The sequence below is a fragment of the Scyliorhinus torazame genome, chromosome 3, assembly GCF_047496885.1.
Source record: "Scyliorhinus torazame isolate Kashiwa2021f chromosome 3, sScyTor2.1, whole genome shotgun sequence".
Taxonomy (NCBI): domain Eukaryota; kingdom Metazoa; phylum Chordata; class Chondrichthyes; order Carcharhiniformes; family Scyliorhinidae; genus Scyliorhinus; species Scyliorhinus torazame.
The window spans coordinates 197906286-197931416 of record NC_092709.1 but is presented as its reverse complement, the minus strand read 5'-3'; the positions used below and the strand labels follow the sequence as shown (position 1 = coordinate 197931416).

At 48.5% G+C, this 25131-nt stretch overlaps 1 protein-coding gene across 1 annotated transcript in view; it reads left to right on the top strand.

The window, feature by feature from the left end:
* commd8 (COMM domain containing 8) overlaps positions 1 to 25131 on the top strand; it is a 93758-nt gene that overhangs the window by 48846 nt on the left and 19781 nt on the right. Inside the window, exons 4-5 of the mRNA XM_072497850.1 lie at positions 14850 to 15002; positions 21394 to 21549. Coding sequence (XP_072353951.1) covers positions 14850 to 15002; positions 21394 to 21549 — 309 coding nt within the window. The remainder of the gene's footprint in view (positions 1 to 14849; positions 15003 to 21393; positions 21550 to 25131) is intronic.

Sequence of the window (25131 nt, the reverse complement as noted above, 5' to 3'; positions counted from 1 at the left end):
GCCTCCCTTTCAAGAACCCCGTCTGATCCTCCCCTATCACCTTCAGAAGGCACTCCGCCAGCCTACCCGCCAGTACCTTCGCCAACGCTTTTACGTCCACATTCAGAAGTGATATGGGCCGATACGACTCACACTCCGTCGGATCTGTATCTTTTTTTAGTAACAGCGAAATCGATGCCTGCCCCAAGGTTTGCGGCAACACCCCCTTCCCTATCGCCTCCTCAAACATCCCCACCATCAGGGGTGCCAACCTATCCTTACATTTTTTAAATAATATTCCACCGGAAACCCATCCTGCCCTGCCACCTTCCCCGACTGCATCCTCCCAATCGCATCCTTTATCTCCTGCTCCACTATTGCTCCTTCTAATGTAGCCCTGTCCCCCTCCCCTAGCCTCGCGTACTCCAACCCATCTAGAAATTCCTGCATCTCACGGTCTCCCCCGAGTGGCTCTGACTTGTACAACCTCTCATAAAACTCAAAAACCTTGTTAATCAGCACTGAGGCCACCACCAACTTCCCTGCCCTGTCCTTCACCTGAAGAATTTCCCTTGCCGCTGCCTCCCTCCCGAGCTGACCTGCTAACTTATCTCCATGTTCATAAACTGCACACCTTGCTCGTCTCAGTTGGCGCACCGCCTTCCTGGTGGACAGTCGGTCGAAGCTCGCCTGTAGTTCCTTCCTCTTTTCCAGCTTCGCTGGGTCCCCATCCTCTGCATACCTCCTATCTACCTCCAACATCTCATCTATTACCCTCTGCCGCTCCAACCTCTCCTCTTTATCCACCCTGGCCTTAAACAAAATTACCTCACCTCTCACCACCGCCTTTAGAGCGTCCCAGACGACTGCCTTCGACACCTCACCCGTACAATTGAAACCTACATATTCCTTAATTACCTTTTCAATTTTCTCACAGAACACTTGGTTCCCCAAAAGCCCCACATCCAGTTTCCACCCTGGTCTCTGTGCTGCCCCCTTCTCCAGCACCATATCCACCCAATGTGGAGCGTGATCTGACACTGCAATTGCAGAGTATTCCGGCCCCTTGACTCCAGCCAGCAAAGCCGTCCCCACCACAAAAAAGTGGATCCGCGAGTATACCTTATGGACCGCTGAGAAAAACGAATACTCCCGTTCCCTTGGGTGCAGGAACCTCCAAGGGTCCACCCCTCCCATTTCCACCATTAGCCCAGCCAGCGCCTTCGTCCCCCCTGATGGGACCAGCGAGCGCGGCCGTGATCTGTCCAACCTTGGCTCCTGCACCAAGTTCCAGTCCCCCCTCCCCACAATTAGCTCATGCGTGTCCAAGTCGGGAATAGCCCCAAACACCTTGCTCACGAATCCCACATCGTCCCAATTGGGACCGTATACACTTAACAGCGCCACTAATCTCCCCTCCAGTGCCCCTGTCACAATCACATATCTACCTCCTTGATCTGCCACCACCTTCTCCATCTGAAAGCGTACCCTTTTGCTGACCAGCACCGCTACCCCTCGAGCCCTTCCATCAAATCTGGAGTGAAACACTTGGCTAACCCAGCCCTTTTTAAGTCTCACCTGGTCCTTCACCCTCAAGTGAGTCTCCTGCAGCATTGCCACATTGAGACCGTATGCTTTGTTAACCGTGATAGAGAAATCTCCTGCCACCTTCAATGACTTGTGCACATATGTACCAGGTCCTTCTGTTCCTGCATCCCCATTCAAATTCTACCCTTTATCTTATACTGTCTCTCCATGTTCTTCCTACCAAGATGAACGACATCATATTCCCCCATATCGGGCGTCACCTGACACGTGCCCACCCATTCCACTAACTCGTCTATGTCACTTGAAGTTCTACACTATCCTCCTGACGGTTTACGATGTGTCCAAGTTTTGTATATTCTGCACACTTTGAAATTGTGTCCTGTACACCAAGGTGTACTTTATTAATAAGTATAGAAAGAAGTAAGGGTCCCAACACTTGATTCCTGGGGAACTCTACTGCAAACCTTCCTCCAGTACAAAAATCATCCTCTCATTACTCTTTATTTCCTTCCACTCAACCAATTTTGTATATGTATCTACTGTCTCTTCCTATTCATGAGACTGTTATGTGGCATTGTACCAAATGCCTTTGGAAGGTCATGTACCACATTAACAGTATTGCTCTCACCAATCCTCTCTGTCACCTTTTCCAAAACATACTTCCCAAGTTAGTTAAACAATTACCCACCTGGAGATTCAATAGCACAATCACACCAAGGAGAAGCCGTTCACCTGCTCCATGTGTGGCAAGTGATTCTCTAGTTTCTCTTCCCTGCAGAAACACAAGCCTGTTCACACTAACAAGAGAGTTTATTTTTTTAAATAAATTTAAAATACCCAATTCTTTTTTTCCCCAATTAAGGGGCAATTTAGCGTGTCTTTGGGTTGTGAGGATGAGACCCATGCAAACACACGGAGAATGTGCAAACTCCACATGGACAGTGACCCCTGGCCAAAATCGAATCCGAGTTCTCAGCGCCGTGAAGCAGCAGTGCTAACCACTGTGCCGCATATCAAGAGAGAGTTAAAATGCTCTGACTGTAAAAAGAACATTAAAAGCCTAAATGTACTGTTTTTTTAAAAAAATATATTTTATTCAAAATTTTTGGCCAACCATAACAGTACATTGTGTATCTTTTACACAGTAATATAACAATATAGATAGCAATGGCCAGTTTTTTAAACAAGAAATAAATAATATATAAACAACATCAAAATTAAAAAACAAAACTAAATGGCAACTGCCTTGTCCCAAATAAATACTCTCCAAAAATACAATTCAGCAGTCCAGTATACAATTACCTATAACAACAACCTATACATATTATACTTATACACTAACATCCCTGAGAGTCCTTCTGGTTTCCCCCCCCCCCCCCCCCTGGGTTGCTGCTGCTGTCTTCTTCTTTTCCATTCCCTCTATCTTTCTGTGAGGTATTCGACGAATGGTTGCCACTGCCTGGTGAACCCTTGAGCCAATCCCCTTAGGACGAACTTAATCCGTTCCAGCTTTATAAACCCTGCCATGTCATTTATCCAGGTCTCCACACCCGGGGGCTTGGCTTCCTTCCACATCAACAGTATCCTGAGCCGGGCTACTAGGGACGCAAAGGCCAAAACATCAGCCTCTTTCGCCTCCTGCACTCCCGGCTCTTCTGCAACCCCAAATATAGCCAACCCCCAGCTTGGTTCGACCTGGACCCCCCCCCCCACCTTCGAAAGCACCTTTGTCACCCCCACCCAAAACCCCTGTAGTGCCGGACATGACCAGAACATGTGGGTGTGATTCGCTGGGCTTCTCGAGCATCTCGCACACCTATCCTCTAGTCCAAAAAATTTTCTGAGCCGTGCTCCAGTCATATGCGCCCTGTGTAACGCCTTAAATTGTATCAGGCTTAGCCTGGCACACGAGGACGATGAGTTTACCCTACTTAGGGCATCAGCCCACAGCCCCTCCTCAATCTCCTCCCCCAGGTCTTCTTCCCATTTCCCTTTCAGCTCATCTACCATAATCTCCCCCTCGTCCCTCATTTCCCTATATATGTCTGATACCTTACCGTCCCCCACACATGTCTTTGAGATCACTCTGTCCTGCACCTCCTGCGTCGGGAGCTGCGGGAATTCCCTCACCTGTTGCCTCGCAAAAGCCCTCCGTTGCATATACCGGAATGCATTCCCTTGGGGCAACCCATATTTTTCGATCAGCGCTCCCAGACTTGCAAACGTCCCATCTACAAACAGATCTCTCAATTGTGTTACTCCTGCTCTTTGCCATGTTCCAAATCCCCCATCCATTCTCCCCGGAGCAAACCTATGGTTATTTCTTATCGGGGACCACACCGAGGCTCCCGTCTTTCCCCTATGCCGTCTCCACTGCCCCCAAATTTTCAGAGTAGCCACCACCACCGGGCTTGTGGTGTATTTCTTCGGTGAGAACGGCAACGGCACCGTCACCATAGCTTGTAGGCTAGTCCCCCTGCAGGACGCCCTCTCCAATCTCTTCCACGCCGCTCCCTCCTCTTCTCCCATCCACTTACATACCATTGAGATATTGGCGGCCCAGTAGTACTCACTTAGGCTCGGTAGTGCCAGCCCCCCCCCTATCCCTACTACGCTGCAAAAATCCCTTCCTCACTCTCGGGGTCTTCCCGGCCCACACAAAACTCATGATACTCTTCTCAATCCTTTTGAAAAAAGCCTTCGTGATCACCACCGGGAGGCACTGAAACACAAAGAGGAATCTCGGGAGGACCACCATTTTAACCGCCTGCACCCTCCCTGCCAGTGACAGGGATACCATGTCCCATCTCTTGAAGTCCTCCTCCATCTGTTCCACCAACCGCGTTAAATTTAACCTATGCAATGTACCCCAATTCTTGGCTATCTGGATCCCCAAGTAGCGAAAGTCCCTTGTTACCTTCCTCGGCGGTAAGTCCTCTATTTCTCTGCTCTGCTCCCCTGGATGCACCACAAACAACTCACTTTTCCCCATGTTCAGTTTATATCCTGAAAATTCTCCAAACTCCCCAAGTATCCGCATTACCTCTGGCATCCCCTCCGCCGGGTCCGCCACATACAACAACAAATCGTCCGCATACAGAGATACCCGGTGTTCTTCTCCCCTGAGTACTCCCCTCCACTTCCTGGAACCCCTCAATGCTATTGCCAGGGGCTCAATCGCCAGTGCAAACAATAATGGGGACAGAGGACATCCCTGCCTCGTCCCTCTATGGAGCCGAAAATACGCAGACCCCCATCCATTCGTGACCACGCTCGCCATCGGGGCCCTATACAGCAGCTGTACCCATCTAATATACTCATCTCCAAAGCCAAATCTCCTCAACACTTCCCACAAATAATCCCACTCCACTCTATCAAATGCTTTCTCGGCATCCATCGCCACCACTATCTCCGCTTCCCCCTCTGGTGGGGGCATCATCATTACCCCTAGCAGCCTCCGTATATTCGTATTCAGCTGTCTCCCCTTCACAAACCCAGTTTGGTCCTCCTGGACCACCCCTGGGACACAATCCTCTATCCTCATTGCCATTACCTTGGCCAGAATCTTAGCGTCTACGTTCAGGAGGGAAATAGGCCTATAGGACCCGCATTGCAGCGGGTCTTTTTCCTTCTTTAGGAGAAGCGATATCGTTGCCTCTGACATAGTCGGGGGCAGCTGTCCCCTTTCCCTCGCCTCATTAAAGGTTCTCATCAGTAGCGGGGTGAGCAAGTCCACATATTTCCTGTAAAATTCAACTGGGAATCCATCCGGTCCCGGGGCCTTCCCTGCCTGCATACTCCTAATTCCTTTCACTACTTCCTCCATTTCGATCTGTGCTCCCAGTCCCACCCTCTCCTCCTCCTCCACCTTAGGAAATTCCAGCTGGTCCAGAAAACACATCATTCTCTCCTTCCCATCCGGGGGCTGAGCTTCATATAATCTTTCATAGAATGCCTTGAACACTCCATTCCCTCCTCCGCTCCCCGCTCCATCTCTCCCTCCTCATCACTCACTCCCCCTATTTCCCTCGCTGCTCCCCTTTTCCTCAATTGGTGGGCCAGCAACTTGCTCGCCTTCTCCCCATACTCGTACTGTACACCCTGTGCCTTCCTCCACTGTGCCTCTGCAGTACCCATTGTCAGCAAATCAAATTCTACGTGTAGCCTTTGCCTTTCCCTGTACAGTCCCTCCTCCGGTGCCTCCGCATATTGCCTGTCCACCCTCAGAAGTTCTTGCAGCAACCGCTCCCGTTCCCTACTCTCCTGCTTTCCTTTATGTGCCCTGATTGATATCAGCTCCCCTCCAACCACTGCCTTCAGCGCCTCCCAGACCACTCCCACCTGGACCTCCCCATTATCATTGAGTTCCAAGTACTTTTCAATGCACCCCCTCACCCTTAGACACACCCCCTCATCCGCCATTAGTCCCATGTCCATTCTCCAGGGTGGACGCCGTTCTTTTTCCTCCCTATCTCCAAGTCCACCCAGTGTGGAGCGTGATCCGAAATAGCTATAGCCGTATACTCCGTCCCCCTCACCTTCGGGATCAACGCCCTTCCCAAAACAAAAACGTCTATTCGCGAATAAACTTTGCGGACATAGGAGAAAAACGAAACCTCCTTACTCCGAGGTCTGCTAAATCTCCATGGGTCTACTCCTCCCATCTGCTCCATAAAGTCTTTAAGCACCTTGGCTGCTGTCGGCCTCCTTCCAGTCCTGGACCTCGATCTGTCCAACCCTGGTTCCAGCACCGTGTTAAAATCTCCACCCATTACCAACTTCCCCACCTCTAGGTCCGGGATACGTCCTAACATGCGCCTCATAAAGTTGGCATCATCCCAGTTCGGGGCATACACGTTCACTAATACCACCGCCTCCCCTTGCAATTTGCCACTCACCATCACGTATCTGCCCCCACTATCCGCCACTATGGTCTTTGCCTCAAACATTACCCGCTTCCCCACTAGTATAGCCACCCCCCTGTTTTTCGCATCTAGCCCCGAATGAAACACCTGCCCCACCCATCCTTTGCGTAGTCTAACCTGGTCTATCAGTTTCAAATGCGTCTCCTGTAACATAACCACATCTGCCTTAAGTTTCTTAAGGTGTGCGAGTACCCGTGCCCTCTTTATCGGCCCGTTCAGCCCTCTCACGTTCCACGTGATCAGCCGGGTTGGGGGGCTCTTTACCGCCCCCCCTTGTCGATTAGCCATCCCCTTTTATCCAGCTCCTCACCGGGTTCCCACGCAGCTGTGTCCCCCCCAGGCGGTGCCCTCCCGCCCCGCCCACCCCACCCCATACCAGCTCCCCCTTCTCCCCAGCAGCAGCAACCCAGTAAATCCCCCCTCCCACCCCCCCCCCCCCGCTAGATCCCCCACTAGCGTAGTTACACCCCCCATGATGCTCCCAGAAGTCAGCAAACTCTGGCCGACCTCGGCTTCCCCCCCGTGACCTCGGCTCGCACCGTGCGACGCCCCCTCCTTCCTGCTTCCCTATTCCCGCCATAATTATCATAGCGTGGCAACATTTTGGCCCCGCCCCCAATGGCCAACGCCCCCAGCTCCTCCACCTCCCTTCCTCCCTCCCCCACAACCTGTGGAAGATAGAAAAGTTACCGGGTCGCAGGATTAACAACATAAAAATCATCTCTCCCCCCTTTTTCCCCCCTCTTTGCCCCCCATATTCGCCCCACCACTTTGTCTCAAACATTCTTTTTTAATAACCCGCTTATTCCAATTTCTCTTCAACAATAAATGTCCACGCCTCATCCGCCGTTTCAAAGTAGTGGTGCTTCCCTTGATATGTGACCCACAGTCTTGCCGGCTGCAGCATTCCAAATTTAATCTTCTTTTTATGAAGCACCGCCTTGGCCCGATTAAAGCTCGCCCTCCTTCTCGCCACCTCCGCACTCCAGTCTTGATATACGCGGATCACCGCATTCTCCCACCTACTGCTCCGAGTTTTCTTTGCCCATCTGAGGACCATCTCTCTGTCCTTAAAACGGAGGAATCTCACCACTATGGCTCTGGGAATTTCTCCTGCTCTCGGTCTTCGCGCCATAACTCGATAAGCTCCCTCCACCTCCAACGGACCCGTCGGGGCCTCCGCTCCCATTAACGAGTGCAGCATCGTGCTCACATATGCCCCGACGTCTGCCCCTTCTGCACCTTCAGGAAGACCAAGAATCCTTAAATTCTTCTCGCATTATTCTCCAGCACCTCCAGCCTTTCCACACACCTTTTGTGTTGTACCTCGTGCATCTCCGTCTTCACCACCAGGCCCTGTATATCGTCCTCGTTCTCGGCAGCCTTTGCCTTCACGACCCGAAGCTCCCGCTCCTGGGTCTTTTGCTCATCTTTTAGCCCTTCAATCGCCTGTAATATCGGGGCCAACAGCTCCTTCTTCATCTCCTTTTTAAGCTCTTCCACGCAGCGTTTCAAAAACTCGTGTTGTTCAGGGCCCCATATTAAACTGCCACCTTCTGACGCCACCTTGGTTTTTGCTTGCCTTCCTTGTCGCTGCTCCAAAGGATCCACCGCAATCCGGCCACTTACCTCTCCTTTTTCCATCCGTATCCAGGGGGGATTCCCTTCTGGTTTACCGCCCAGTGCTTTTAGCCGTTAAAATTGCCGTTGGGGCTCTTATTAAGAGCCCAAAAGTCCGTTCCACCGGGAGCTGCCGAAACGTGCGACTTAGCTGGTCATCGCCGCACCCGGAAGTCTCCCTAAATGTACTGATGATGCACCAGTGCAACTATACTGTGGACAGGCCATTCAGCTGCTCACAGTGCAGCAAGAGGTTCAGGGCATCATCTAAGCTGCTGATGCACCAGTGGGTTTACAGTGACGAGAAACCTTTCAAATGTCCAGAATGTGATAAGTGCTATAAAAGGTCAGAGGAACCACGGTGCCATCAACTTATTCACACTGATGAGAGACATTTCAGATGTTCTCAATGTTGGCATGGGTTCATCTAATCAGCTGACCTTATTCAACACCAGTGCACTCACTCTGGGGAGAAGCCTTTCACCTGTTCTAAATGTGGGAAGGGATTCACTGTTATCTCACCGGCGAACACACCAAGTTCACACTGAAGCAAGACCTTTTAAATGTTTTAAATAGGAAGTGCTTTAAAGGTTCAGAAGAACTGTGGTACCACCAACATGTACATACTGACAAGAGACAATTCAGGTGCTGTCACTGCAGGACTGGGTTCAAGCAATCAAGCAACCTCACTACACCAACCCACTCACGCCAGAGAGAGGTCTTTCATCTGCTCAGAATGTGAGATGGGATTCATTTGTTTATCCAACTTTGAGACATTGGTGAGTTCATCAGTGACAGCAGGGTTTAGATTCTGACAGCTGTGGTTTATTTCTGCTGTCATTTACACCCATAGACTTAGCCTGTACCGCACAATATCTCTCAGTCATGTGGTAGTAGACCATAATAGCTGCAAACCTTTTTAAATTTAAATCACTCAGTAACTATATTGAACTAAGGAACTATGGGCGGCATGGTGGTGAGCAGTGCTGCCTCACAGCGCCAGGGATCCAGCTTTGTTTCTGGCCTTGGGTGACTGTGTGGAGTTTGTGCGTTCTCCCCCTATCTCCGTGGATTTCCTTGGGGTGCTCCGGTTTCCTCCAACAGTCCAAAGATTTTTTTTTTTAAATTTAGAGTACCCAATTATTTTGTTTTCCCATTAAGGGTAATTTAGCGTGGCCAATCCATCTAACATCACATTTTTGGGTAGACACGGGAGAATTTGCGAACTCCACACGGACAGTGACCCAGAGCCGGGATTCGAACCCGGGTCCTCAGCGCCGTAGGCAGCAGTGCTACACTGTGCCACGTGCCGCCTCAACAGTCCAAAGATGTGCAGGTTAGTGGGTAGGCCATGCTAAATTGCCCTTTAGTGTCCAAAAAAAAAATTAGGTGCGATTACGGGGATAGGGCAGGGGCGTGAGCCAGGGTGGGGTGCTCCTTCGGAGAGTCTGTGCAGGCCCAGTGGGCCAAATGGCCTCCTTCTGCACTGTAGGGATTCCATGATTCTATAAATTGTTCCTTCGTGTCCAGGGATATGCAAGTTAGGTTACAGCGTTAGCGGTGTGGGCTGGAGGATGGACCTGGGTAGAGTGCTCTTTCGGCGGGTCGATGCAGACTCAGTGGGCTGAATGGCCTCCTTCTGCACAGTATGGATTCTCTGATTATGTTCCCTTAGGCAATCCATGTAGGCTTTCCTTAAATGTCCTGCATTTGTCTATGTGGCTTTTAAATTTGTCCCAACTTATTGTTCCTAACGTTAAACTGACTGGCCTGTAGCTGCTGGGCTTATCCCTACACCCTCATTTGAAAAGTGTGTATTGTTTACAATTCTCCAGTTCTCTACCATGTTTCCCGAGTCTAAAGAAGACTGAAAAATTATGGCCAGTGCCTCTGCAACTTCCACTCTTGCTTCTCTCTGTATTCCTAGATGCATCTCGCCTGGTCCTGGTGCCTTATTAACTTTGCTATTGCAATACCTCCTTATTAATTTTAAACCCTTCTGGTGCCTTAATTACCTGTTCTTTCACCCATGATCTGGACAGCATCTTCCTTGGTAAAGACAGATGCAAGTTATTCATTTGTGCCTCAGCTATGCCCTCTGCCTCCTTGCGAAAATCTCTTTTTTGGTCCCAAATTGATCCTGCTCCACCCCCTTACTATTAATATGCCTAGAAGATTCCCGTTTATGTTTGCATGCCAGTTGCTGCCTCTGGTTCTCTTATTTGCTTTCTCACCTCCCCTCTGAACCTTCTATGTTCAGCCTGATTCTCAATTGAGTTTTGCTACCTGACATCGGCATAAGCACATTTTTCTTCTTTGTCTTAATTTCTATCTCTTCTCATTGAGGGAGCTCTGAATTTATTTATCCTACCTTTCCCTTTTGAGGGACTCTGCCTGAACCATCTCTTCTTTGAAGGTAGCATTTTCCTGCCAGCCTTTGACTCCCAATTTATGCGGCCCAGATTTATTTTTACCGAATTGAAGTTGGCTTTTCTCCGGGTTTAATTTACTCTTGATTGTTCTTTGTCCTTTTCTATAGACAGTCTAAACGTATGACACAATGTCCCCTTGATGTTCTGCTACTGACACGATCCACTCGGTCCCCTCATTCCCAAGAACCAAGCCTAGCAGTGCCTCATTTCCTGTTGGACTCAAAAGCTTAATTTGGTTGTCAGCGTAATTTTTAGCACACTGAGAATTATTTAGTCAATGCAGTGACCCCCCTCAGGGACATCTTTGTCCAGCACTGCAATACTCTCCTTGATCAATACCGTCAGCTCTTATTTTTCTTTTCCTGACTTTCCTGAACATCTTGTATTCAGAAATATTTATCACTGAATCTTGCCCTTCTTTGAGCCAGGTCTCTGTTATAGCCACAACATCATATTTCATAATCTGAGCCTGTAACTCACCAATTTACTGCACATTCTGGATATGCACATTAACCCTGATTTTTTTTTTTTTTTTAAAGAGTTTTCATTTTATACACTACAAACAAAATGCAATTTACAAAGGCCAAAGATTTTTTAAAAACACGGCCCAGCCCCTCTTACCCTCCCCAACCCGCTTTCCCTTTTTTCTCCCTTTTTGAAAATGTTTTTATTGCAGTTTTTCATTTTATATACTGTCCAGTAGACAAGGGTACGTGCGTTGGCCAAAATTTACAACTTTTCCATTGGTATTAACAACCATATTTGCCCCCCCCCTCTTTTGTTGCTTTAATATACTTTCTTAGGTCTGATATCATACAGTGGGCAATTGTCATCTATTGACATATATGCGGTTCTTTTCCTTTCGTCTCTTCTCTCTCTCCACCCCCCCACCCCCCCCCCCCCCCCCAAAAAAACCCACCACCCCCAAATTCTGTTTTCAATGTTTCTTTGGGGGTTCTGTTCTTTGTGGTCTTTCTTTCTCTAGGCCCCCTAGTATCTGTTCCGGCCATTCTCCAGCCTCCCCTCCTCTGACTGCAGGACCACATCTCTCTTTCTACCTATGTGCGTGCATCCTGCTGGTTGAGAGCTACGTAGATAGCACGTTTATAGATTGCTCAAGTTGTGAAAACCAGAGTTCAAGTTGCTGCAACTGACAACTTCTTGCACAAATAATTATCCAACATAGAGCCATCGGCGATGGCTCTCAGGGGGTCGGCAGAGTGGCGGGGGATTATGAGGGGACCGAGGGAGCATCGGGTGTTGCTCTATACCGATGACCTCTTGCTGTATGTTTCGGATCCGTTGGAGAGTATGGGAAGGATTATGGCCTGTTGGGGAGGTTTGGAGGGGTCTCCGGGTACAAGCTGAATGTAGGGAAAAGCGAGGTATTTCCGGTGAATGAGCTGGCACAGCAGGCTAATTTAGGGGGAATGCCATTTACGGTAGCGAGGGGTAGGTTTAGGTATTTGGAGATTCAGGTAGCAAGGGGATGGATGGGGTTCCACAAGTGGAACTTAACGAAGCTGGTGGAGGAGGCTTTGGAGGATCTTAACAGGTGGGATACACTGCACTTAATGCTGGCAGGGAGAGTCCAAATGGTGAAAATGAATATTCTGCAGAGGTTCTTGTTTATCTTTCAAGCTCTCCTGATCTTTATACCAAAGGCCTTTTTCGGAAAGTGGACATGATCATTTCTGACTTTGTATGGGTGGGTAAGGCGCCGAAGGTGCGAAGGACCCTGCTGCAGAGGCAACAGGGGGGGTTGGCGTTGTCGAACTTGCTTCATTATTATTGGGTGGCGAATGTGGACCAGGTACGGCGGTGGTGGAAAGGAGAAGGGGTAGAGTGGGTTAGGATGGAGGAGGAATCTTGTAAGGGGTCTAGTTTTAGGGCTACAGTGACGGCAGGGTTGCCAATGGCTCCAAGTAGGTATTCAAGGAGCCCGGAGGTGCAGTCCACAATGAAGACACAATGGAATCGGTTGAGGAGGCATTTTAGGGTAGAAGGGATGTCGGTGCTAACGTTGCTGTGCGAGAATCATGAGTTTGAGCCGGGGGGGATGGATAGTGTATACAAGAGGTGGAGGGAAGTGGGGCTGGTCAAGGTAAGGGGTTAGGGTTAGGAGGAAGGGTTTGCCAGTTTGGAGGAGCTGAGGGAGACGGTAGAGCTGCCGAGGGGGAGTGAGTTCAGGTATCTGCAGGTGAGGAACTTTGCGCGAAAGGTCTGGAGGGGTTTCCCAAGGTTGCCAGGATACATCCCGCTGGAGCGACTGCTGCTCCCGGATGTGGAAGGGGAGGGAAGAATTGGAGATATATACAAGTGCCTGGGGGAGCAGGGAGGCGAGCGGGTGGTGAAGATCAAGCGGAGTTGGGAGGGGAGATCAATTTGGGAGCATGGAGTGAGGCACTGCGTAGGGTAAACGGGACCTCATGTGCTGCAAGGATGAGCCTGATGCAGTTTAAGGTGGTGCACAGGGTACATATGACTCGAACGAGAATGAGTGGGTACTTTCGGGGGGTAGCAGATGAGTGTGAGAGGTGTGGGTGGGGGCCAGAGAATCACACGCACATGTTTTGGAGTTGCGAAAAATTGAGAAGTTTCTGGGTGGGAGTGTTCGCGGTCTTAGCCAGGATAGTGGAGGAGGGAGTGGACCCGGACCCGGACCCTTTGGTGGCAATATTTGGGGTCTCAGAGAAGCCGGAGCTCATGGAGGGGAGGAAGGCCGATGTCTTGGCCTTCGACTCTCTGATTACACGGCGACGAATTTTGCTGGAGTGGCGGTCGGCATCGCCATCGAGGGTAGCGGCTTGGTTGGGTGACCTGTACGACTTCCTGTGATTAGAGAAGATCAGGTATGAGTTAAGGGGCTCTTCAGGGGGGTTTGAGGAAAGGTGGGGGATGTTTGTGACCGTGTTTGAGGGGCTGTTCGTCGCGGGGGAGAGGGGGTGAAAAAGAAGATAAATCTGTACAGACTGTATTGTTGATTGTAGGGAAGCATGTTTCCCGGGGTGTTTGTTCACTGTAACTTGTTTTGATACATGTTTGTAATAAAATACATTTAAAAAAAAAAACAAAAACACCTGATTATCCAGGATATGTGAAGCATCCTACATTGCATCGAATGTGCATTATAGAGGTTGGAGTAGCACCATCACTTCTCTATTACTTAACCTCACTACTGCTAAACTTACCAATAAGAATACATCTTAAGAACAAACCTTGTTAATACTGATCAGTCCCTACTAATTCTTAACACACCTTACTCCGAGTAATAACCCTTAACTAAAAAAATAAGACTCCTCAGCTATTCACCTGCTACTTATTATTAATAGTTAATACTTTGATTGTTTTTGAAATGAAAATGAAATGATGTCAGTTGTTTCGACTCTGCCCCTAAGTGGCAATACTCATCAGCCTGTCAACGGACAACTTCTCTCTGATGTCACAGTTGATTTTTGTTCTGAACCCGTAAGCTGGGTAATACCCAGCCCCGCTCAGCTCCTCTGAATTCTCGCTTTGTCTCACTGGTTTGAGCCCCACTCAACTCCTCTCTTGTTCATTTCTTTTGTCAGTAAGCTGTTGAGCATACGTTTTTGTTGCCAACAAATGGAAGAAATATTTCTGAATATTGTTGAAGGTAATTCAACCTGGCCTCCACCAGGGATCAAGCCTGGAAACTAATTTGCATGGCTTTGTACATAATGTGATGAATTTTGTGTTTAAAATCACTCTCATTGTTATTGTTATACCTGATTCATCCTAATAAGACCAATAAACTAATCCTGCATTTCCTCCATATGTATAAAACTTGCACCTTTTTAATTTAAATATATTTTCAAGCAGTATATAGCCTTTGCAGTTTCAAATATACATTTTCACAATGGTGCAATTTCAGCAAAACTAAGGACCCTGGTAGGTTATAGCACAAGCATTTTGGCCTATCAGTGTTGTGCCAGCTCATTACTGGAACAATCTTAAACTAATCCCACTGGTGTGCTCTCTACTCCCAGCCTTGCGTTTTCATACATTTACAGTACAGAACGAGGCCATTCAGCCCATCGAGTCTGCACCGGCTTCAAATATTAAACTGTTGGATAATTAGAATTTCCTGTGTATAAAACAGCTTTGAATTTACTGTAAACTAGTTGGCCTCAATTTTCACATTTAAAAGATATAAAAGTTGTTTATACTCGTGTATATAGTACATTTTAAAATCAAACTGGTGTGTTTATAGATATTAAGGCAATCATAATTCTTGAAATCCTTTGTCCACACACTAGAGGTGTCTTGAATCTGAAAAATAAGTTGTACGCAATAATACAGCCTGAATGTTTTTTTCTGTTAGATTCTCCAGCTGTTGAATGGATTGGGTGCTCCCCATCAAGAAGCAGTACTTAACTGTTTAAAAGGAAGAAAGGAGGAACTCAAGTCAGCCTTAATTGAGGAAACCAATGCTGTGTCATCTGCTCAACTACAGAATTTTGATTGGCAGCTAAAGGTATAAGATTAAATGGATTCTACCTAGAGGGACAATATACTGTCAGCATTTTAAAGCTCCGATTTCTCCACAGCTGCCAAAATAATGGGTCCCTGGAATTGTATTCATTACTTCAGATCAAACCTTTAACACAGTATTAAATTATTCCTCTAACCAGAGTCACAAACAACATTCTCTACAACTGCATTATCTATTTCTCTCACCATAACCTTCAACAGGGTGGATCACAACATAACTTCAAACAATACTTCTTTGAAATGTAAGACTTGCTCTTATTACACCTTTCTGGACAACCCAAGATGCTTGAGATTTAATCAATGTTGTATTGTCAGAAATTCGGCAACCTATTTATGCACACCAAGATTCCATGAGCAAAAAATTAAGTAAACAATCAGATCATTTGTTTGATGTGTTAGTGAAGGGATCAATGTGAATGAGGGCATTGTGGAATCAACCCCAAAATTATAGATGTATTTGCAAAAATCATTAGTTACAAGCCAGTGCTGCCAGACTTGGGAGTAAATAAGTTACAGTATATCCTTTTTGAACTGTTAGATATCACCAAAAGCATCATTATTGTAACAGATAAGTGGTTGGTTTGGATATGCAAAGAAACTGATATTACTTGGAATTCTGAAAACTATATAGTGTAACTAGTTGAGTATATCGAATTAATCTACTATTGAATAATGACGAAATGTATTACGGCAAGAACGTATAACATCAGTGATGCACTATCAATTACGACGAGACGAGAGTAGAGAGTAATCGAGGCTTTATTACACAGAGATGTGTGGCCTCCTACAGCTGCTGCCGAAATGGCTGCAGTTTGGAGAGCACACACATTTATACTCCGCCTACTGGGTGGAGCCAGCAGGCCGGGATCTACCCCCGTACCTGTAGTACAGGGGCCTTACCGTAATACCCACGTATGCAGTGCAGTATATACAATATAATACAACAGTGGTGACTACCACATAATATTGAACAATTACTAAATGTATTACAGCAAGAATGTATAACATCAGAATTTAAAATATAATACAACAGTGATGACTACCACATTTATCCCCTATTAAAAATGAGTCCAGCGGGGGTGATGGAAAACGATTTACATACAGGTTGTCATTAAAATTTCAGAGAAGGTTACAAATTTAGACGGTCGGGCGCCTTGATCCGTCATTGAGAGCGCCGCAGTGCTGGTGGCAAGTCAGGCGTCGGCTCGGTCGTCGGTGACTCCGGGTGTGTGTCGACATCCTCTTCATCCCGGGTGGGACCAAGGAGAGGACGGATTGCCCTGGAGCGGGGGCTGTGGTGGGGTGCGCTGGGGAAGGGAGGGTGGCACCCGGGCGGGATGGGGGGGGGGGGGCCTAGCTGGTGCCAGGTCCCTTGAGGGAGACTGTGTCTTAGCGGCCATCGGGGTACGCTACGTAGGCGCACTGCGGGTTTGTGTGGAGTAGCTGTACCCTCTCAACCAACGGGTCAGCCTTGTGGAGCAAAGGTGCTTGCGGAGGAGAACGGGTCCTGGAGCTGCCAGCCACGTTGGGAGCAAAACCCTGGAGGTGGACTTCCTGGTGAAGGCAAAGAGACGTTCATGGGGGGTTTCGTTAGTCGCCGTGCACAGGAGCGACCGAATGGTGAAGTGCGTCGGGGAGGACCTCCTGCCAGCGGGAGGCCAGGAGATTTCTGGACCGTAGGGCCAGCTGGACGGCATTCCAGACCGTCTCATTCTCCCGCTCCACCTGCCCGTTTCCCCGGGGGTTGTAGCTGGTCGTCCTGCTCGAGGCAATGCCCCTGTTGAGCAGGTACTGGCGCAGCTCATCGCTCATAAATGTGGATCCTCGGTCGCTGTGGACGTAGGCGGGGAAACTGAACAGAGCGAAGATGGTGTTGAGGGCTATGATGACGGTGGCAGACGTCATATCGGGGCATAGGATGGCGAAGGGGAATCTGGAATATTCGTCGACCGCATTGAGAAAATACATGTTGCGGTCGGTGGAGGGGAGGGGCCCTTTGAAGTCCACGCTGATGCGTTCAAAGGGGCGGGAGGCCTTCACCAGGCGCGCACGGTCTGGCCGGTAGAAGTGCGGTTTATACTCCGCGCAGACCTGGCAGTCTCTAGTGACAGCCCTGACTTAATCGATGGAGTAGGGCAGATTGCAGACCTTAAAGAAGTGATAAAAGCGGGTGACCCCTTGGTGACAGAGATCGTTGTGCAGGGTCCGTAGTCAGTCCACTTGTGCGCTGGCACATGTACCTCGGGACAGGGCATCGGGGGCTCATTGAGCTTACCGGGGCGATAGAAAATCTGGTAATTAAAGGTGGAGAGCTCAATCCTCCACCTCAAGATCTTATAATTTTTGATCTTACCCCGCTGTGTGTTAAGCATGAAGGCAACCGTTGGTCTGTGAGGAGAGTGAATCTCCTGCCAGCCAGGTAATGCCTCCAGTGCAGCACAGCTTCAACGATAGCTTGGGCCTCCTTTTCGACGGAGGAGTGCCGAATTTCGGAGGCATGGTGGGTGCGGGAAACGAATGCCACGGACCTGCCTGCCTGGTTGAGGGTGGCGGCCAGAGCGACGTCTGATGCATCGCTCTCGCCTTGGAAGGGGAGCGTCTCGTCGACTGGTGAGCCTCGGCCGTCAGTGGGAAACCGGTGGAATGGATGAGTGGGTGGGCCTTGTCCGCATAGTTAGGGACCCACTGGGCGTAGTACGAAAAGAACCCCAGGCATCGTTTGAGGGCCTTGGGGCAGTGGGGAAGGGAGATCCATGAGGGGGCGCATGCGATCGGGGTTGGGCCCTAGAACTCTGTTCTGAACCACATAGCCGAGGATGGCTAATCGGTTCGTGCTGAACACACATTTTTCCTTGTTGTAGGTTAAGTTGAGGAGTTTGACGGTGTGGAGAAATTTGGAAAGGTTAGCGTCGTGGTCATGCTGGTCGTGGCCGCAGATGGTGACGTTATCCAGGTACGGGAAAGTGGCCCGCAGTCCGTACCGGTCAACCATTCGGTCCATCTCCCGTTGGAAGACCGAGACCCCGTTAGTGACGCTGAAGGGAACCCTAAGGAAATGGTAAAGGCGGCCGTCCGCTTCAAACGCGGTGTACGTGCGGTCCGCCTTGCGAATCGGGAGCTGGTGGTAGGCAGATTTCAGGTCCACTGTCGAGAAGACCCGGTACTGTGCAATCTGATTGACCATATCAGATATGCGTGGGAGGGGGTACGTGTGGAGCTGCGTGTACCGACTGTAGTCAACGACCATCCTGTTTTTCTCACCCCGTTTTCACCACTACCACTTGGGCTCTCCAGGGGCTGTTGCTGACCTTGATGATACCTTCCCGCAGCAGCCGCTGGACCTCAGACCTGATGAAGGTCCTGTCCTGGGCGCTGTACCGTCTCCTCTGGTGGCGACGGGTTTGCAATCCGGGGTGAGGTTTGCAAACAGAAGGCGGGTCAACCTTGAGGGTCGTGAGGCCGCATACAATAAGGGGTAGTAGGGGCCCGCCAAATTTCAGGGTTAGGCTCTGGAGGTTTCACTGGAAGTCCAGGCCGAGCAGCAAGGCAGCGCAGAGGTTGGGGAGGGCGTAGAGCCGGAAGCCGCTGAACTCTACGCCCTGGATGGTGAGGGTGGCGATGCAGTACCCCGGATCGCCACGGAGTGGGATCTGGAGGCCATGGTTAATGGGGTGTACCACGAGGGAGCAGCGCCTTACCGTATCAGGGTGGATGAAGCTCTCAGTGCTCCCGGAGTCCAGAAGACAGGCTATCTCATGCCCGTCGACCTTCACCTTTGTCGACACGGTCACGAGGTTGTGCGGTCGGGACTGGTCAATCGTGACGGAGGCGAGACGCGGCTGGTCGTCGGCAGTTGCAGGTGACGAGCGGCCCGATAAGGTGCACGACGGGCAGGGATCCTGAAGCGGGGAAGATGGCGGCGCCCACGGGCTGCACGTGCCCTGAGGCAGGCAAGATGGCGGCACCCTCGGGTCGCACGTGTCCTGGGTCTGGCAAGACGGCTCCGCCCATTGGTTGTGAGGCAAGCAAGATGGCGGCGCCCACGGGCCACACGCGTTGTGAGGCGAGCAAGATGGTGGCGCCCACGGGCCATACGTAGTCTGAGGCGAGGAAGATGGCGGTGCCCACTGGCCGCCCGCAGGGGTGCAGGGACAATAGCGGTGATTGAGCGGGCCTAGCACAAATGTCCTTTCTTGCCGCAGGCCTTGCACGCTGGGCAGCGCTGTCGGGGGTGTTTTGTTTGTCCGCAGAAGTAGCACTTGGGTCCCCCAGGGTTGGTTGGCTGCCGCACAGCGCAGGCGTTTTGTTGGCTGGGGGCAGTCGCTGATAGGGTCCACAATGGGGTGGCCGCTGGCAGGGTCCACTATGCCCAGGTGGAATGGGCCGTGCGATCGGGGGCATACGCCTGTATGTTGCGTGAGGCGACTGTGAGCGAGAGCGCTAGTTCCTTGGTCGCCGCGAGGTCAAGGGTAGCCCCTTCTAAGAGGCGCTGGCGGATGTAGGCCGACCCTATGCCCGTAATGAACGCGTCTCTCATTAGCAGGTTAGAATGTTCAGCGGCCGAAACGGCCTGGCAATCACAGTCTCTCACCAGGGAGAGCAGGGCAAGCCAGAAATCTTCCACAGACTCAGCGGGAAGTTGGTGCTTCGTGGACAGGAGGTGCCTGGCGTAGATCTTGTTGGTCTGCTGAGCATAGTTCTCCTTCAGTAGTGCCATGGCCTCTGCGTAGGTAGGCGCATCCTAGATGAGGGGAAAGACATCGGAGCTCAGCCGTGTGTACAGAATCTGGAGCTTTTGTGCTTATGGGATTGGGTCTGTCGCAGATCCGATGTATGCTTCAAAGCAAGCTAGCCAATGTGCGAAGTCCTTTTTGGCATTGTCTGCTGGAGGATGCAGCTGCAGACGATCCGGCTTGATGCCGAGATCCATCTTTGTAAAATCTCTGTCATAAATTGATGCACTATCAATTACGACGAGACGAGAGTAGAGAGTAATCGAGGCTTTATTACACAGAGATGAGTGACCTCCTACAGCTGCTGCCGAAATGGCTGCAGTTTGAAGAGCACACACATTTATACTCCGCCTACTGGGCGGAGCCAGCAGGCAGGGATCTACCCCCGTACCTGTAGTACAGGGGCCTTACCGTAATACCCACGTATGCAGTGCAGCATATACAATATAATACAACAGTGGTGACTACCACATAATATTGAACAATTACTAAATGTATTACAGCAAGAATGTATAACATCAGAATTTAAAATAGCTTTGACTTAATTGCTTTGAGATAATGGGAACTGAAAATACTGCTATTATGCTTGGGATAATGGAAAGACAGCCTGCTGTGTTTCATAAATTTAGTTTCTTTAGTGTATTGCAGAATAAGTGCAGTTTAAACATTTATTTTGAAGATACAATAATGTTTCTTGGATCAGAGCTGGAATGAGCTGTGCAGCAGGAGGTTGATAATTGCAAGTACAATTGATTTCCCTAGAAAACTCAGGAAAGATGTGGTAAGCAAATATTGTTTCTGACAAATGGGGGAAAAGAAAATAGCATGGGGAGCAAAGACTCTGAAGTTTGAACAATTAAGTTTATAATCAGCATAGTATATTCTTTTTATAAATTTAGTGTACCCAATTAATTTTTCAATTGAGGGGCAATTTAGCGTGGCCAATCCAACTACCCCGCACATCTTTGGGTTGTGGGGGCAGACACGGGGAGAATGTGCAAACTCCACACGGACAGTGACCCAGAGCCGGGATCGAACCTGGGACCTCGGCGTCGTGAGGCAGCAATGCTAACCACTGCGCCACCGTGCTGCCCTAGCATAGTATATTCTTAAAGCTACTTCAGCAGCAGAGTTCAAATGTTTATTTCTCATTCCCAAGAAGCCTAAGTGGACTGTAATAAAATAAAACGTAATGCCCTTTTTGGTATTTTTCTCTCCGTTTTTTATATCTTAAACCATTGAGTATTTCAGCATGATACAGCTGCTTGTTTTATTCGGCAGCAAAACAAGTACAAGAAATTTCCACTTTGAGGCAGCACAATCTAGGTGCAGTTATGTTAGTGAATACTTAATACAGTGTATCTTTTATTTCGTTTTCACAAGGAATTGTTTGCTGTTTAATTGTTAGACTGTTGGAACTTTTAATTATACTGTTAAGTAGCACAAGTACAGATCGGTATCTACTGTATGAAGTGTTTTGTATGTTTGTAGAAAGCTGAATATGTGTGCAGAATATGGGTAATCAACTAGTTTTCTTTTGTGAGTAAAGGGCAACATTCAAATCGTATTTTAGATCCAATCAATTAAATAAAACTGAAGGGAGGTTCAAATTTGAATTTAGTTTTTTTTTTTAACTTGCAGTTACCCCTGTCGAGTGATAAAATTGCCTTTCTTCAGACACCACTGCTGAATCTTGACCTTGATGTTCGGGAAAATGGAGTATTGAGGCCGGTTTCCGTTGAGATGGACAAAGAAGAGCTGCAAACCCTCATTCACTCTCTGGAGGCAGCAAATAAAGTAATTCTTGCATTCTGAATCTGTATCTATATGCTGCCTAATAATTCTTTATTTTTTGCCCAATTTGCTGAATTTCTGGAAGTGATGACTTGCATTGAAGTTGAGGCACATGGGCACCAATAGATTTAGTACCATTCCACTGACTATTTTCATGCGTATCCTAGTAGTAAATATTGGTAAGCTATATTTCCAAGGGACAAGATGCAATACAACTACTTTTGCTTGAAATCCAGGCTATTGTTTTAGTTAAATGTATTTAAAAGGACATGCACCAGTTTTTCAAGTTATTTTATGGGATGTGAGCATCGCTGGCTTGGCCAGTATGTGTTGTCCAATCTTAATTTCCCTTGAATAGCTGGTGGTGAGCAGCCTTCAAGTCCATGCTACCATGATAAGCTGTGACTGAGTGAGATACACTTACAAATTCACCAGATAACCACAGACATATTGAAGAAATATGTATTTAATGCAAGAAGGCATTAATCAAAAATGGCTGCATTGAGTCACTTGATATCTGATACTGTAAGTTCTTTTCTGGAAAGTTTCTTTATGAATTGCATTGCAGACCTGTTGCATGGAACTTCTTCACATGTCAGGTGGTGTCATGATCCACTTGAAACAGGGACTTTCTTGAAAGGATGGCATTAAAAATGCAAAGTGCTGGATTTTGATCAGCTGTGTTTTATCAAGACAGTGGAAACTGTTAACCAGCCTGATACTCGACCGAATTCAAAACCTTCTGCGGAAGACAAAATAAATCCATTTCCTGTTGATTTATAGCTTGAAATCTGTCAAAGGAGATGAAACTCTCGCTGTTTGCCCTCACTGTCTGCCCTTCTCTCCTCACCCGGTCATAACAAGGTAGATATATCCACAGTGCTGTTAGCAAGATATTTCCAGGATTTAGACCCAGTGAGCGATGAAAGGGCAACATAATTCCAACTCCGAATGGTGTGTGATTTGGAGGGGAACCTGCAAGTGGTGGTGTTCCCATGTGTCTGCTGGGTAGTAGAGATTTCAGGTTTGGGAGGTGCTATAGAAGGAGGCTTGACAAATTGTGCAGTGCATCTTGTATGTGGCACACATTCCCGGCACTGTATCAGCATTGAAGGGAGTGCATGTTGAAGGTGTTTGATCCAGTGCCAGTCAATTGTGCTGCTTTCTCCTGGATGATGTCCAGCTTTTTGAGTTTTGGAGCTGCAGGCATCCAGGCAATTGGAAATTATTCCATCACATTCCTTACTTATGCCTTGTAGGTGGTGGACAAGATTTTGGGTGTCAAGAGGTGAGTTGCTCACCTCCGAATTACCAACCTCTGACCTGCTCTTGTAGCCGCAGTTTTTATATGGTTGGTCAATGGTAACCCACAGGATGTTGATAGAGTGGAATTCAGCAATGAGAATGCCATTAAATATCATGGGGAGATAGTTAGATTCTCTATTGTTGGATATGGTAATTGCCTGGCACTTGTGTGGTACAAATGTTACTTGCCACTTATCAGCCCAAGCCTGAATATATACTTCACTCATACAATATCTTTTTAAACATATCTTTCATGGAATGTAAATGTCATTGGCTAAACCAACCCTAATTGCCTGTGAGAAGGAGGTGCGGAGCTTCCTTGAACTGCTGGAGTTCATGTGGTATAGGTACATCACAGTGCTGTTAGGAAGGGAGCTCCAGGACGTGGACCAGCAACAATGAAGAAACAGTGATTATAGTTCCAAGTGAACTACGGCGCTGAGGACCCGGGTGCGAATCCCGGCCCTGGATCACTGTCCGTGTGGAGTTTGCACATTCTTCCCATGTCTGCGTGGGTTTCACCCCCACAGCCCAAAGATGTGCTGGTTAGGTGGATTGGCCATGCTAAATCGCCCCTTAATTGGGAAAAAAAAAAAATTGGGTCGTCTAAATTTATTTTAAAAATAGTTCCAAGTGAGGACGGTTTGTCACTTGGAGGGGAGCTTTGTATGATCTCTTATTTTATCTTCAACTAAGAGCCCATAGTCCGGTTGATTGGAGGTGTCCAAAAATATAACTTTATTGCTAATTATTCACACAGCACAGAACAGGCCCTTCGGCCCACGATTTTGTGCCGAACCTTTGTCCGACATTAATCATAGATTGTCATAGAATTTACAGTGCAGAAGGAGGCCATTCAGCCCATCGAGTCTGCACCGGCTCCTGGAAAGAGCACCCCACCCAAGGTCAACACCACCTCCCTATCCCCATAACCCAGTAACCCCATCCAACACTAAGGGCAATTTTGAACACTAAAGGCAACTTATCATGTCCAATCCACCCAACCTGCACATCCCCGGACCGTGGGAGGAAACCGGAACACCCGGAGGATTCCCAGGCACACACTGGGAGGGCGTGCAGACTCTGCACAGACAGCGACCCAAGCCGGTACCGAACCTGGGACCCTGGAGCTGCGAAGCAACTGTGCCATCCACAACGCCACCGTGCTGCCCTCAAGAACAAATTAATCTATACTATATCATTCTACCGTAATCCATGTACCTATCCAATAGCTGCTTGAAGGTCCCTAATGTTTCCGACTCAACTACGTCCACAGGCAGTGCATTCCATGCCCCCACTACTCTCTGGGTAAAGAACCTACCTCTGACACCCCCCCCTATATCTTCCACCATTCACCTTAAATTTATGTCCCCTTGTAATGGTTTGTTCACCCGGGGAAAAAGTCTCTGACTGTCTACTCTATCTATTCCCCTGATCATCTTATAAACCTCTATCAAGTCTCCCCTCATCCTTCTCCGTTCTAATGAGAAAAGGCCTAGCACCCTCAACCTTTCCTCGTAAGACCTACTCTCCATTCCAGGCAACATCCTGGTAAATCTCCTTTGCACCTTTTCCAAAGCTTCCACATCCTTCCTAAAATGAGGCAACCAGAACTGTACACCGTACTCCAAATGTGGCCTACCAAGGTTTTGTACAGCTGCATCATCACCTCACGGCTCTTAAATTCAATCCCTCTGCTAATGAACGCTAGCACACCAAAGGCCTTCTTCACAGCTCTATCCACTTGAGTGGCAACTTTCAAAGATGTATGAATATAGACCCCAAGATCTCTCTGCTCCTCCACATTGCCAAGAACCCTACCGTTAACCCTGTATTCCGCATTCATGTTTGTCCTTTCAAAATGGACAACCTCACACTTTTCAGGGTAAACTCCACCTGCCACTTCTCAGCCCAGCTCTGCATCCTATCTATGTCTCTTTGCAGCCGACAACAGCCCTCCTTCCTATCCACAACTCCACCAATCTTCGTATCGTCTGCAAATTTACTAACCCACCCTTGAACTCCCTCATCCAAGTCATTAATGAAAATCACAAACAGCAGAGGACCCAGAACTGATCCCTGCGGTACGCCACTGGTAACTGGAATCCAAGCTGAATATTTGCCATCCACCACCACTCTCTGAGTTCTATCGGTTAGCCAGTTCGTTATCCAACTGGCCAAATTTCCCTCTATCCCATTCCTCCGTACTTTCTGCATAAGCCTACCATGGGGAACCTTATCAAATGCCTTACTAAAATCCATGTACACTACATCCACTGC